General features: G+C 43.2%; 1 protein-coding gene across 2 annotated transcripts in view; it reads right to left on the minus strand.

Moving 5' to 3' along the window:
- The window catches only part of LOC125278259 (latent-transforming growth factor beta-binding protein 1), a 45,407-nt gene extending 35,110 nt beyond the window's left edge, over nucleotides 1-10,297 (minus strand). The window contains exons 1-11 of one of the 2 annotated variants that reach the window (XM_048207278.1): nucleotides 9,683-10,297; nucleotides 9,311-9,399; nucleotides 3,749-3,797; nucleotides 3,408-3,551; nucleotides 2,962-2,991; nucleotides 2,712-2,864; nucleotides 2,454-2,618; nucleotides 1,242-1,388; nucleotides 725-883; nucleotides 491-637; nucleotides 208-354 (exon numbers count right to left, since the gene is read on the minus strand). In XM_048207278.1, the coding sequence (XP_048063235.1) occupies nucleotides 208-354; nucleotides 491-637; nucleotides 725-883; nucleotides 1,242-1,388; nucleotides 2,454-2,618; nucleotides 2,712-2,864; nucleotides 2,962-2,991; nucleotides 3,408-3,551; nucleotides 3,749-3,797; nucleotides 9,311-9,399; nucleotides 9,683-9,695 (1,243 nt within the window). In that variant the 5' untranslated portion in view covers nucleotides 9,696-10,297. Of the gene's footprint in view, nucleotides 1-207; nucleotides 355-490; nucleotides 638-724; nucleotides 884-1,241; nucleotides 1,389-2,453; nucleotides 2,619-2,711; nucleotides 2,865-2,961; nucleotides 2,995-3,407; nucleotides 3,552-3,748; nucleotides 3,798-9,310; nucleotides 9,400-9,682 lie in introns of both variants that reach the window. The other variant, XM_048207277.1, reaches the window with a different exon arrangement.
- Between the last annotated feature and the right edge of the window lie 5,674 nt (nucleotides 10,298-15,971).

Below are 15,971 nucleotides of genomic sequence, written 5' to 3' on the forward strand. Positions count from 1 at the left end.
CCAAACTTTAAAATTAGAGGGTGAGTAAAATTATGCATGCCACAGTTAGAAATATTAATTGTCAATTAGGTGTGCCTATAAAAGTTACTTTTCAAATATATTAAACAATAAACTGTGTTAAATATGATTTGAAAAGAATGACATGGCCGAAAAAAAAACACACTGCTAGTTTCAAAAACGATATGCACACCAAGATCCATGATTTACCTCCACATGTATTATTGATGCTGATGGGGAGACTTGGGTTTGTTGCAGTGAATCCATCCAAACATGAGCAGTTGTAACTTCCTATTTCATTTGTGCAGTTGGAATTTGGACCACATACAGATGGACTGAACAGACATTCATCTATATCTATGACAAAAACAAATGAAAAATAATATAGGCATAGCTCACGCTAGTATTCACACAAATTGTAAAAACATAGCAGCTCTGTGCACTCAATTATATGAGAATAAAACAAAAAACAGAATCAGTTTATAATTCTTACCCTGACATGAGTTGTTGCGGCTCACAGGACTGTCTTTATTGGAGGTATTAAATCCACTCCAGCATGAACACATGTGACTCCCAATGATGTTAATACAATCTGAGTATTGCCCACAAACTGACACTGCATCTTCACATTCATTGATGTCTGGGAAATAAAAGTTTCCAAAAAACTACAATTACTACTCCAATTACAATCAGTACATTTGTGATCTAATGTGATTTTTTTTTTTACCTCTCTGGCAAAGCGGACCCTCTGAAGGGAGAGCTTGAATACATCCACAAGTGCCTCCCACAATGCCATCACACACCTGATAGGCCCTGCAGGTGTCATTGGGCCAAACATGATGCTCCTCGCATTTGCACTCATATACCATTTCATTTAATCCACACACTGTAACAATGATCCAGTCTTTTTACAATCATGCATTGTTAACATAAACAAGAATTACATGAGTAACTTTTATTTTGTTAAAACAAGTTGTGTAAAAAAAAAAAAAAAAAAAAATGTGTCTACACAAGCATATTTTGTAAATACATTTGTGTATTTGTGCATATTTATATCCAAAGACAGTGGTACACTTCTTTGGTACAATAGGAAATGTATAGTGTCTCATCACCAAGATCCCAAATGTGATAATTTTATGGAATCAACCTTAGAACTTAAAACATGAGCAATATATATTGAAACATGTTGATATTACTTCTTTTGTGCAGTATCTGATATAAAAAATATTCTGCTCTCCTCTCACCAGTAGTCATGTCGATATCTGTGACATTCATGCTGTTGCTCAGAGTCAAAGGCAGGCTGATATTTCTGATGATATTCCGTAAGTAGTTCACCACGAACAAGTCAAAGAATCTCACGTCAATGTCAATCACGTAGTTAGAAGGTAGTACTGCAAGAACAAACAGAAGCAGGTTGAGCAGAACAAAAGTAAAACTATGTACCCTCACTGTCAACAACAGGTTTTTCTTAAAGCTTTCTTTTCTTCTTCTGGAATGTTGCTTTTATTCTGCAATAGAGGTCAACCGACAACAATTCACATTATTTATATACTCAAGTGTTCAATTACTGATGTGCAAAACCAATTTGTAATTGACCCTTTTCACATTTCTGGGTTTCTCAAAAGCAGAAGTCATCATAGTTGGGTAAACTTCTGTAGCAGTAAATAAGACACTACATTAAATAAATAAGAGACTACATTTTTTGTGTTCCCATTTGCTCCCAATAGCAAAAGAAAACAGTGTTTTCACAATTTTTAAAAAGAGGGGGAAAAATTGAGAGAGATTGATAACAGCAGTCAGAAGAGAGAAAGATGTCAACTTTACCATCGCTCCCATAGCCTCTGTATAAGAAACACCTCCACAGCAGCGTTAACTAGTTTTTTGTAATTTAATGCAAAGGTAATATAATACACAGTATAGTATTATACATATACATACATTTTTTTAAATGAAAATATAAAAAACTTAACAGGATTTACAATGCTAATGACCAATAAAATGCATCATCACAGTCTGTGAAAAGGGTCTGTTATGCTACTTCTTTTTGACATAGTAACTGACAATCATTAGCTCATTAGACTACAATAAACATCCATTATGACAGTTTATTAATAATAATTATAGTTATTTATGACATTATATATATGCAATCTAAATGGTCTGAAATGTATTTTCATCTTTGTTCCTAATTGTTCAGTACACATTTCTCACTTGAGAATTAATGGTTGTTATGTAAAAAGTTTGAGCAATTATCCAAACAAATCTTTAAATAAGTTAGTCTACCTGGGAATACTGTGGAAACCTTTCTTTACAAGCAAAAATGAAACCATGAAAGCTAAAAACCTGAATGTGCATGATATTTAGTTTCATGATAAATTAAGATTTTAAAAAAAAATGGGTGAATTTTTTGTTGTTTTTGGGGGTTTTTTGTTAGATTTGTGAATGTAACTGCTCACCTTCTTTTAACTGGCAGAACTGTCTATCGACTGGAAGGCCATTGATACATGTACATGAACCATCAGTGATGACATCACAGGCCTTGTATGAGTGACACGTGTCATTCGGCCAAACGAACAGACCCTCACATTTACACTGATACTGCGTTTCATTCAAAGAACACACTGGAAAGCAGAATCCACAAATTCATCAGGCATTTATGACAGTATTTATAATGTATAAAGAACAACATTACAAAGCAGAGGCAGAGCTCATACCAGTAGTTATGTTGATTTCTGTGATGTTAGAGCTGTCACTGATTATGTAGGGAAAATTGAAAGCCATCAAATAGATCATCAGCTGATAAATGATGGGAGTATTCTCTGCATCTATCTGAATTTCAGTTAGATATTCAGCCGGAACTGGAGTCACTGTAGAAAAGATAAAAAGAGTCACTCATCTTTTAATACAGATGAAAATGCTGCAGTTATCTGGACTTCAGGATTTAAGTTAAATGTTTTTATGTACCTGTTGGTGGTTGCGCACATGATGTGTTATCTTCTGGTAAGAGGATGAAAATAGATTAGAACAGCCAACGTCGGTCGGTACTGGAGTGCCGCTGTCCTGCAGAGTTTAGCTCCAACCCAAATCTAACACACCTGAACAAGCTAATCAATGTCTTCAGGATACTACAGGCAGGTGGGCTTTTTTTTTTTCAGTGTTGGAGCTAAACTCTGCAGGACAGTGACACTTCAGGACCGACATTGACTATCCCTGGATTAGAAATAATTTATATAAAGTTCATGTAACAATAACTGACCCACAGGTCTTTTCTGTGATCACAAACAGAAATGTATAAAACTATTTTACTTGTTATCTCGTTGACTGGTTGACAGAACTGTCTATCACTTGGAATATCATTGATGCAGCTGCATGTGTTGTTAGTGATGTTGTCAAAAACAGGCTTTGATCACCTGTTGTAATGTCCGCAGCAGTAATTTCAGTACTGTTGTCCACTTGTAGAGGAAACGTAATGGAGGCCAATGATGCTCTGATCTGTTCATTCATTACACCTTGGGAGACTTTCACTTCCACAACCACAGTAAACTCCAATAGCTCTACACATATTGGAAAAAGAATGTGACTTTAACAGTCATGCAGGCAGAAGGACGCCTAAACTCTTTAAGGTAAAGCCAAAATCATAGACAGAAAAAACAACGACAAAGCTAATGTATCTTCATTTCTATATAAATAACATCAAGCTGTTATTAGGACAGTGTGAGTAGACGACAAAATGTGAAAAAGTGTATCAGACCTGCACTTCTTGGTATTCTATGATGCAGTTGTCCATCTATGTAGCTAAACTGGAATAATAAAATAACACAATCATGTGATCATGTGATCATGGCTCTATACTATTTGTGTTTGCTTTGTTAAATATTTTAAATGTGCTTTTAATTAGTACAAAACTCTTCGATGCATAATGAAAATTAATATATTATTGGAAGTTAATCTAAAAATGATAGAAATCGTCTTGGGTTACGAGTGTAACCCTTGTTCCCTGAGTAAGGGAACGAGACGCTACGTCAGTGACGTGATGGGAATCCTCTGCATTTTTGTGTTCGTGAAGCACTATTGTATCCAACCAATGAGAGAACGTGACGTCAGAGGCGGGCGACGTCGCGGACCGGAACCTATAAAGCATGCCCAGAAACAAAGAACGCTAGCTTCTGTGATATGTCTGAAGTAAGCGCTCCAGGCATGCTGGAGGTACGGCAACGTGACGTAGCGTCTCGTTCCCTTACTCAGGGAACAAGGGTTACACTCGTAACCCAAGACGTTCCCTTTCGTGGGAACTATCGACGCTACGTCAGTGACGTGATGGGAACGCTGTCCCCACTACGCCGTGCCTCCGAGTGCCTGGCTGCTATCTTGTAACACCAAAGCACCCGGAGTACTACTCACATTAAGATTATAAAATCTGATGAAGGTGTGCTGGGATGACCATCCAGCAGCGCCACAAATATCCGCCAAGGAAACTCCTGACATGTGAGCTCTTGAAGCAGCCATACCTCTTGTTGAGTGTGCCCTAACATCCAAGGGGCACGGACGCCCCAGGGCTTTATACGTCAATGAGATGGCCTCAACCACCCATTTACTCATCCTCTGCTTAGACGCTGGGCCCCTCGACTCGGGGACCCATAACATACAAATAGTTGGTCTGATTTTCTCCACAGGGCAGCTCTGTGAACATAAGCGTCCAATGCCCTCACAGGACACAGCAGATTAAGTTTTTCCTGATCCGGATTAGTGAACGGAGGGGGATAAAAAGCCTCCAAAACGATAGGACCTGGGACCCTAGTGAGGACCTTAGGAATGTAACCAGGCCTTGTATGTAGAAAGGCCTTAACCATGCCTGGTGCAAACTCTAAACATGATGGTGAAACCGAAAGAGCTTGAAGGTCACCTATCCTTTTCAAGGATGAGATGGCCAGTAAAAACACAGTCTTCAATGTGAGCATTTTATCTGACACATCTTCCAAAGGTTCAAAGGGCGCCTCAGCCAACCCTTGTAACACAATGGCTAAGTCCCAGGTCAGAGATTTTGGGCGTACTGAAGGCCTCAGCCTCAGTGCGCCACGAAGGAAGCGAACAACTAAGGGGTCTCGACCTACCGAGACACCACCCATAGGAACATGATAGGCTGAAATAGCAGCCACATACACTTTTAATGTGGAGTGAGTTAAGCCTCCTAAAAGCTTTTCTTGAAGGAATTGAAGCACATAGCTGACAGATGAGTGGACCGGGTCCACCCTATGATGACTACACCATGTAGCGAAAACCTTCCACTTATACATATAAAGCTTCCTTGTAGATGGAGCTCTGGACTGAAGGATGGTCTCCACAACCTCGGTTGGAAGACCAGATTCTATGAGCCTTGCCCCCTCAGAGGCCAGGCCCACAGTTTCCACATTTCTGGACGGGGATGTAAAATCATGCCGCCCGCTTGGGACAGGAGATCCTGTCTGACTGGAAGCTCCAGAGGAGAGCCGTGAAGAAGTGATACTAGGTCCGCAAACCATATTCTTGTTGGCCAGAAAGGAGCCACCAATATCAGGTCTACCCCTTCCTGACGGACTTTGTCCAGAACTCCCGGGAGCAGAGAGACTGGGGGAAAAGCATACAGACGTCGCCTCGGCCACGTCTGTATCATGGCATCCAACCCCAGAGGAGCTGGGTGCCTCAGAGAGTACCACAGAGGGCATTGAGTTGACTCCTCTGTGGCAAAGAGATCGACTTCCGCTCGACCGAATGTTTTCCATATGAGCTCCACTACCTCTGAGTGAAGCTTCCATTCCCCCGGACTCGCGCTCTGCCTCAACAGAGCGTCCGCCCCCATATTCAAATACCCCGGAATATACGCCGCCTTTAGCGAGAGTAATTTCCCTTGGGTCCACAGGAGGATGTGACTGACCAGTTTGCATAGTGGACGAGATCGCAGTCCCCCTTGGTGATTTATGTAGGAGACCACCGTAGTGTTGTCTGTCTGAACCAACACATGGTGGCCCCTCAGGTCGGGGAGGAAGTGCTTCAGAGCCTGAAACACTGCCAGCATCTCCAGCCGATTTATGTGCCAGGAGAGCTGGTGTACCTCCCAGTGACCTTGAGCTGAGCGACCACTCATGATCGCTCCCCAGCCCGTGAGGGACGCATCTGTCGTAAGCATTACGCGACGACATGAAGTTCCCAACACGGGTCCCTGGGACAGGAACCAAGGCTTTTTCCACATGACCAGAGCACGAAGGCACCGCCGCGTGACTTTGATCATGCGAAAAGGATTTCCCCTCGGAGAAAACCCCTTGGTCCTGAGCCACCACTGTAAGGGTCTCATGTGCAGAAGGCCAAAAGTAACAACGTTGGACGCAGCTGCCATCAGACCCAACAGTCTCTGAAACTGTTTTACAGTGAGTGACCGGCCTAACTTCACCCCATTCATGGCCCCGAGAATGGAAGTCACACGAGCGGGAGTCAATTGCGCCCGCATTGTGATGGAATCCCAGATTACCCCAAGATAGTTGGCAACCTGACTCGGAACCAGCACACTTTTCTTGGCGTTGAGCCTCAGCCCAAGCTTCTTCATGTGCGACAACACAACATCTCGATGTTGAGCTGCCAGACGTTCTGTTTGAGCTAAAATCAACCAATCGTCGATATAGTTCAGCACGCGGATGCCCTGGAGTCTCAGCGGAGCCAAGGCTGCATCCACGCACTTCGTGAACGTGCGGGGTGATACTGATAGGCCGAAGGGAAGAACCTTGTATTGGTATGCTTCGCCCCCGAAAGCAAACCTGAGGAACTTCCTGTGAGAAGGATGGATGGAAATGTGAAAATATGCATCCTTCAGATCTATCGCCACAAACCAGTCCTCGGATCTGATCTGTGGAATAATCTGTTTGAGTGTAAGCATCTTGAACTTCAACTTCTTTACAGATCGATTTAGTATACGAAGATCTATGATCGGACGCAACCCCCCCATCCTTCTTTGGAACAATGAAGTAGCGGCTGTAAAAGCCCGACATTTTGCTGGGAGAGGGAACCCGTTCTATAGCCCCTTTTTGCAAAAGCGTCGTAACCTCTTGTTCCATTACCAGAGACTGCTCTGGAGCTACCACTGTGTGAATCACTCCACTGAACCTGGGCGGACGAGAACCAAACTGAATTCTGTAGCCCTGTTCTACCATGAGCAGCACCCATTTCGAAATATTTGGAAGACATTTCCATTCCTCCAAAAATTCTACTAAGGGAACCATCCTCTCGAGACTGGTCTCTGGTGTTTTTTGAGCACTTGGCTCGTTTATCTGACGCGGCGCACCGGCAGATAAGCGAATCACGTGCTGGCCGACCCTCCTCGGAGGATCGACAGGGACTGCTGCGCCCTGTCGCACACTGGGTGGCAGGGTTGGCAGAACAGTCCCTTGAGGGCACCGATGGGGAACGATAGAAATTAATCGTCGAACCCCTTCGGAGGGGGCTGCCCTCAGAAACCCTGGCCCATGAGCGTCAGGATTTCTTCTGGGAAGGCTTTGGCTGTGCAGCACGCTCCGGTCCCCAAGCTTTCCGCGGGGGAGCACGGGCGGCCACACTAGCCTTTTGCTGGGACCTGTGTCCCGAGGAGCCAGCTGTCGGCTGAGGATGCCCCCGCCCAGCAGCCTCAGGGGGATAAGATTTTCGGGGGAGGAACCTCTGGAACGCCGCTTTCTGCTTTTTCGCCTCCTCGAACCTGTCGACGACAGTATTAACTGCGTCGCCGAACAGGCCCTCGGAGGAAAGCGGCGCATCCATAAGGATGTGTTTATCCTTCTCCTTAATATCAGCTAGGTTGAGCCACAGATGTCTCTCCGTGGCCACCAGGGCTGCCATAGAGCGGCCTACTGACTTGGCCGTCTCCTTGGTGGCACGGAGAGCTAAATCTGTGGCCTTCCTCAACTCCTGAATGGTTTCGAAGGTTACCTCCCCACTTTCGTCAATCTCCCCCAGCAGATCAGCTTGGTATGCCTGCAGTATTGACATAGTGTGCAGACATGCCGCAGCCTGACCCGCTGCCGAATAAGCCTTGCCCACCAGATTCGATGTTTGCTTTAAAGGTCTGGTGGGCAACGTCGGGGATTTCAGGGACGATGCAGACTCGGGCGAGAGATAGCTCGCAAGCGTCTCTTCAACCCGAGGCATCGCCCCATAACCGTGTTGCTTCAGCCCAGTAATATTGCTGTACATAGATGTCTGTGGGCTGAAGACACGGTACTGCACAGGTCTATTCCACGACCTCGACACCTCGGTGTGGAGGTCGGGAAAGAACGGCAGTCCCCGACGCTGGGGTAGTGACCTACCTGGGAGGAAGCGTTCATCCAACTTGCTTTTAACTTTAGGAACGCTTTCCTCCGCGGGCCAGCTTATATTTAGTTTCTCTACTGCCCGGGTCACTACCTCCATAAGCTCCTCATGGGCTGGAGATGAGGATGACGGTCCCTCATCACCACCCTCGACACCTTCAACATCAACCTCCTCGGAGGAAGATATATTCAGTGCCGGTGCCTCCCTTTGAGGGAAAGAAACCGCAGCGCGTGCTTCCACCACCAAAGGAGAGACACTAGATCTAGCAGGTAAGGGGAGCGATAAGGCAAAGCCCGTCTCTCCCCCCTCTGCTAGATCCATTTGTGAACCCCACGAGTGCAGCCTTTGCTGTGCCTAGGCAGCAGCGGGACCAGACCCGCGGGGAACACTCGCCGCGGCGCCCTCCTCAAAGAGCGCCCGGCGTGAGCGCAGCGCCCTGAGAGCGAGCCGCTCACAGTGCACACAGACAGCCCCCTCAAGAGCTGCCTGTGCGTGCTCAACTCCCAGGCATTTCACACACATCTCGTGTGTATCTCCCTCCACGATGAATCGCGGGCAAGGAGGTGCACAATTAGTGAAACGCTGGCTTTTCTCCGTCATTTTCTTTATATATATATGTCTTTTATGTGTCTTATTTCACTTGTTAGAAACTCTTGTCCTCAGACGAAGAGATCACTTTCTGGCGAGATGGTAGACAGACAACAGTAAATAAGACAGACAAGATACAAATAGCGCTTACTGAAGACAACAGAAGCTAGCGTTCTTTGTTTCTGGGCATGCTTTATAGGTTCCGGTCAGCGACGTCGCCCGCCTCTGACGTCACGTTCTCTCATTGGTTGGATACAATAGTGCTTCACGAACACAAAAATGCAGAGGATTCCCATCACGTCACTGACGTAGCGTCGATAGTTCCCACGAAAGGGAACTGTTGTTTTCACTCTATGATTTGTTTTTGTTCCTACAGTATAAATGAACTTTCCCCTACCTGTACATCAAGTGTTTCCACAAAACATTCATAGGTCAGCAGGAGCACCATAATGATTTCTGTGAAGTACTTTAATATTTGTCCTGTATCTGAGAAATTGAGAAATTAAACATATAAACATGTATCATAAATAGATAGAAGGGAATTCAAAGTAAATATCTAAACGGACAGTTTTGACAGCGAGGGCAAGAGTACCACACGCAATCCATTTCAGTGAGAAATCGCAAACTTTGCCAGAAATTATTTGTGATTACAGCAGAATTAAAACCTTTTCAATGCTTAAATGGTTTAAGATAAATAAGTGCAAATTTTTGCATTATAGCATTTTTGTGACAAAAGTTGTTACAGTGAACAAAAAAGTATTTGTTTTACCTTGACCAGCCATGTTTCTTACTGATGGATGTCAGTCAAAATCACTTTGACATATTTCTTTAGAACAAATGGCAATTATATGGCTCTTCCTGGTACGTTAAATCTGTAAAATAGTAAATTCTGTCATATATGTCAGAACAATGATAAAACTGAACAATGGCTGAATCAATCACATTCCCTTATCAAAGATATGAAGGATACAACTATTAATTTTTAACCCTGTAAAACTTGACATACTAAGATGGCAACCCATATTAATAAACATGTGGCCTCTCTAATTCACCCAGATAAAACTGACTTTGTCCTTGGGAGATTTCCATTCTTTAATCTGAAAATATTTTGTATAGTAATCATAGTAACGGCTCAAAGGCTGCTGTTCTTTAGAGTTACATGTTTTATGTGTTGGATTAATTTGGCTTTATGAGAAGTTTAAACTACTGATAAAAATGGTTTCTTCATCTCATAAGTTTGCAACACTTATTAATTCATATAGGTCTGCCTTTTCCCCTCTTCAGCAGGGTACACAGCAGGGCTGTTGTTTAAGACCATTTGATTTAGCTTTAGAAAACCTTAGATTAGATTTGGCTTTAGAACGCCAATGTAAAAATTTTGTAGCGCTCTATTGGAATTTTAAACTCTATTTAAAATTCAAATGAAAATTTGGAAAAATGGAATTTTAAACTCTATTTGAATTAAAATTCCAACTCTATTGGAATTTTAATTCAAATGAGGACTGCTTTGTGTATTATGCATCTTTCAGCTTGTTTGTGACAAGCATAACTTTCTTCCTTGTCAGTCGGATAAAGAATTTTTACGGTGAAGTTGCAAAGGACTGGCTACAGTTAAGGATTTGTATGTAGATATCAAATATGCCACTTTTGACCACTTGTATAAGACCCTTGATCTTTTGCAATCTCAATTTTTCAGATATTTGCATGTGTGCCATTACATAAAACATTATTTTTCTAAGTTTTAGGATTTACCACTGTATATATAACCTGCTATTGTTGAATGTTCACCAGTTCCTGCCTTCTTCTTCCCTGTGACTTTAACTTTGCTACATTGGTGCCGAAACCCAGGAGGAAGGAGGGACACGCTGTCGGAGAGCCCTCGCTGCTAAGGGGGATTGCGGTGCTGAGGAGGTCAGGCAGCATGAAGGAGCGGTGACTGCCAGTAGCTGCCTGAGGCGGTGGTACTGCACCGATTGATCAACAGGTAGGGCGGAGACCAGGAAGAATGAGGGAACAGGGAGCTTGTTGCCGGGCATCGGTAAGCGGAGGAGCCAAAAAGACCTTTTATTATTTTCAGGTTTTTTGTTTATCCAGATTTAAACACCTTTTATTCTCAACCTCATAACTGTCAGGGTTATACCTGTTTTGAGATTGTTTTTGATCTGTTTCTCTGTTCTGTTCATGTATGAATTTGTTTTTCTTAAGTCACATGTTCTCCTTTGCTCTCAGTTTCCCGCCACTTGTTTGTATCCTTGGTTACTCATTTGATTAGTGTCTTCAGTTCAGCTGTGTCTTATTAATTAGTCTCGTTAGTTCTTCTGTTCACTGTGTATTTTTAAGCCCTGTGTTTGTTCTGTTCAGTTGTTTTCCCTGCCTGGTTGGATTTTGTAATTAAACTTTGAGTATTTCGTTTTAATCGTCTGTCTTCATCATCCTGCCTGAACACAACTGTGACAATAATGGACAAAATGGAATTGGTTTAAAAAGGATTTCACGGGATTTTACAGAGCGAGATTTCTGAGATCGAGTTTTTGGCTCTGCTCTAATATTCATTTATTTTGCATTTTTCCCTCTAAATCTTTTGTTTTAATTAACTCTACAGACTTTCAATTATGTCTGATTCAACTTTGGACAAAGAATTTCCGATTTTTGGACCAACACACTCGCAGAAATCCAAAGAAAAAGACAAAAAGAAGACCACTCATCCTAGAAGCTAATGCCAATGCAAAAGAGGCCCAATCAGACATGGCGCTGATCATTTCTGAGAAAAAAGCCAACGGTTCTCGTCTTGAAGGAATAACTAATCAGCTGGAGGGAATAGCTGGATCCGTCTCCTCTCTACAAAATTCGTTCGTGGCTCTCACTGAAAGGATTGAGGGCATTGAGACCCGTCTAACGGAGGCTGAAGGGAGAATCTCATCCGCAGAAGACTCGGCAGCAGTGTCCGAAGGCCAGCTTGATAATTTACTGACTAAAGTGGAAGAACTTCAGAAAACAAAAGTGGACGACTTGGAGAACAGAGGTCGATGGAAAAATTTGAGAATAGTTGGCCTAGTTGGCAATAGTTGGCATCGTTTTTCCATTCCGAAATGGCTAGACCTCCCCGCAGACTCTCTCACCCTGGATATCGAACTGGCCCACAGATCTCCTTATTTTGCACCTAGCAATACGAATTCACCCCCGAGGAGTGTTCTGGTTCGCTTTTTGCGGTTTACAGAAAAAGTAACTGTTCTGAGGGCAGCGTTGAAGAAGACAATTACCCACAAAGGCGCGGAGCTTCGGTTTTACTCAAACTTATCCTCCAGTGTCCTGCAGAAATGTCGCGAGTTCACCTCAATTGTCAAGATTATGGTCTCTTGTGGCTTGTATTGCGGATTCGCCTACCCTGCCAGGCTCAGATGCTTACACCTGGGGAAGATTCGCTTGTTCGATAATCCGAACTCGGCTAAAGCTTTTTTGGATTCACTGGACGGATAACTTTTTTTTTTCCTCATCTTTATCTACTTTTTTAAAAAAAAAATTTTTTATTTATCATCATCTTTATTTACTCTCTATTTCTCTGAGGATTACTTTCTTTTTTGAGCCCAACAGACTTGTAATTTATTAAGTGTAGCCTTTTTTTCTCCTTTTTCTTTTCTATTTTTTTTTATTATTTTTTTTAAATGTATTTTATTTAGACCATTACTGTAAATTGTTGCTTTTGATATTCGTTATCCAGGATAATTCTTCTTTTTTGGAAGGGGATTTGGGACCCGGTTTAAAAAAATAGCGGATCCGTGTGGACGAAACGCCTATCCGATAAAAAATTTGTGCGGTTTCACAGAATCGCGTCTCCGTGTGGACGGGGCCTCAGATTCTATGTAATCCAGACTGAAAGGGATGTTCTTGTGAATTAAAGTTGCTACCCCTCTACTATTTGACGTAAAAGAAGAGTAATGTATCTGGCCCACCCAGTCTCTTACAATGTTCATTATCCGAAAAGTGGGTTTGCTGCAACAGAGCAATAGATACACATTTTTTTCTGACAAATGTCAAAGTTTATAACATGGCCAATGCCCTTCACATTCCAAGTTACTAACTATAACAGCATGCAAACAAAAACAAAATGTTAAGATGCTGATGAGCTGACAAACGTAAATCTTGCACAAAGAAGACACTGAATTTGAACAGAACCACATATTGAACACTGAATTACCCCAGAAAAGTCTGCCCTCCAGGCCCCATCCCCAAACGATAGGGCACAAAGAACATCAAAAAGTCACAGAATGAAATGAATGAAAATAAACATGTCATCATACTAATGCCACTGAGAAAAATAGCCCCCTCAAGAGTCTCTCCTATATAAACTATAAAACAGAATACGTAATTAAAATGACTGAGCCCAATGAGGGAAAAAAAAAAAAAAAGTGAAAGTATAGCAACCATATGACCCTACATAATCTCTGGCTATATTTTTGGTGTGCATCTCACTATTGGAAATGTATATGCCCCAAATATTGACTGTCCCAGTTTTATATCTCAGACAGTTTTGCAGTTTAACTGGTTTTGCGGAAACCTGGGGTTCTTGGGTGGTGATTTTAATTGTATAATTGATGATAATTTGGATAAAACCACGACAGGCCACAAATCCTCCCGTACTTTACGTAACGTCTGTAAAGATTTGGGCCTAGCAGATATTTGGAGGGAGCTACACCCGATAGTGAATTACTCTCAGGACAACCAGAGCTCTCCTGTCTCTTTGGCGACAAAGTGGGATGCTGCTAAAGCGCTCTTACGGGGCCACATTATCTCCTATGCCTCTTTAGTAAGTAAACTCAAGACCAAAAAAAGGAGAGAATTAGAGACTGAAGTGATTCACCTAGAAAACCAACACAAACAAATACCAAATCAGATCAACTGGACAGAAGTCATTGGGCAACACATGCTCAGCCAGAGTCCGCTCCAGCCCGTGAATCCGCTCCAGAGCCCACTCCAGCCTGTGAGTTCGCTCCAGAGTCCACCGAGGAGGTGGGCACAGGTTCACCGCCTAACTCACGTAAAAGGAGGAAGAGGAGGAGAAAGGCTTCAGTCATTTCTCAAGGCCTGGAGGCCTTCCCGGAGTCCGCTCCAGCCAGTGAGTCCGCTCCAGCCAGTGAGTCCGCTCCAGCCAGTGAGTCCGCTCCAGCCAGTGAGTCCACTACAGAGCCCGCTTCAGCCAGTGAGTCCACTCCAGAGCCCGCTCCAGTCAGTGAGTCCGCTCCAGCCAGTGAGTCCACTCCAGAGCCCGCTCCAGCCAGTGAGTCCACTCCAGAGCCCGCTCCAGCCAGTGAGTCCACTCCAGAGCCCGCTCCAGTCAGTGAGTCCACTCCAGCCAGTGAGTCCACTCCAGAGCCCGCTCCAGCCAGTGAGTCCACTCCAGAGCCCGCTCCAGGCGCCCTGCCGGCGCCAACTAAGCGTCTTGCCCTGCCGGCGCCGACAGAGCAGCCCGAGCCCGCTGCCGTCCCAGAGCAGCCCGAGCCCGCTGCCATCACCAAGCTGCCCGCTCTCCCTGATACGGCCACGGAGGCCGTCACCGAGCTGCACGCTCTCCCTGATACGGCCACGGAGGCCGTCACCGAGCTGCCCGCTCTCCCTGATACGGCCACGGAGGCCGTCACCGAGCTGCCCGCTCTCCCTGATACAGTGTGATCGGCCGATACATATTTTTTGCTGATTCCGATTTTCTTTCTAAGAACTATAAATGACAACATATACAAACAAAAATCTACTTTTCTTCAATGCAGAGTTTTATTTTCATTAAAAAAGTAAAAGTCAGCAATAAAATATAAACAGCTCAAATAAATGCAATAGAATAAAGAGAGCTATGAAACTAAGTTTTTTGGGTTAACTGGGTTTTCATTCAGGTAAGAAATACTACAGAAATTAAAGTAATCAAATGTAAAATAACACATTGTGTTATTTTGCATTGGTTACCTTCATTTCTGTAGTCTTTATTGCAAATGATTCTTACCATTAAAGTTATAAAACGTATTCAGTAAAGAGCAGAAAGTGATTTTCTTTGTCTTTTGTTCTTTGATTAACATAACAGACAGCAGCAGGAATATCGGACTGCTGTCCCTTTAAGAGTTTATGAACGGTGTTCAACGGACCCAATAATGTTACATACACGACATGGGTTCTTAGCTATTTAACTATTCAAAACTGACTGTGTTTATCTGTATACTCGCCAAGATTGCCTGTGCCGTTGGTTTTGACATACTTTTGTATGTATTTGACAGTTTAAGCGCAGGAAGGCGCTTATTTTGGTACTTGTGACTGTTTGATTTCTGTCTCTGTTTGAGACTGAGTGTGGCTTGTTCGCTCCACTAATATAGATCAGTAGTGCGCACGCTTTCGGTGTGAGCGCGAGACCTACGGGAATGACTAAAATGTATGCGCAATACAAGCACTACTTAACCGGAGTGAATGAGACGAGTGAGAGAGAGGAGGCGCCCGCGCGGGTGTGTGTCACTTCACCGTGACAGAGAAGAGAGCAGGAACGCGCAGCTGACGTTATTGCCTGATTCTCTGACCCAGTTTGTTTGCTGGTTTCCATGGCTGCAATACGCGGTGTTTTCCGCGAACTGGCAACCTGTGATGTCGAAATACTATTGGATAAACTGGCAGCACGAGGTTTCGCACAAAAACAGACATTCCAACACGGAACGCACATTTTTAAAGTAGAATATCTGGCTGTAACATTGTTTTTCTGATAAACAAGTATGTGAGCTTAGCATGTTTCCTAAATATATGCAAACATATTAGGGTATTATTATGCTTTATTAAAGTAAAAATCTTACATAGAGCCCCTTTAATTCTAATTTAGTAAATATGTAAATTAAATATTTTCTATTGCAGCAATTATGATTATTTCAGTGTCACATGATCCTTCAGAAATCAGTCCAATTTTGTTTATTTGATACTTATTTGTTATTATCATTGTTGGAAACAGTTGTGTTATCATGTTAGAATGATTTATGAAGTATCATGTGACACTGAAGACTGGAGAAATGATGCTGAAAATTCAGCTTTGCATCACA

Source organism: Megalobrama amblycephala, linkage group LG11, assembly GCF_018812025.1.
Source record: "Megalobrama amblycephala isolate DHTTF-2021 linkage group LG11, ASM1881202v1, whole genome shotgun sequence".
In the NCBI taxonomy this organism is placed as follows: domain Eukaryota; kingdom Metazoa; phylum Chordata; class Actinopteri; order Cypriniformes; family Xenocyprididae; genus Megalobrama; species Megalobrama amblycephala.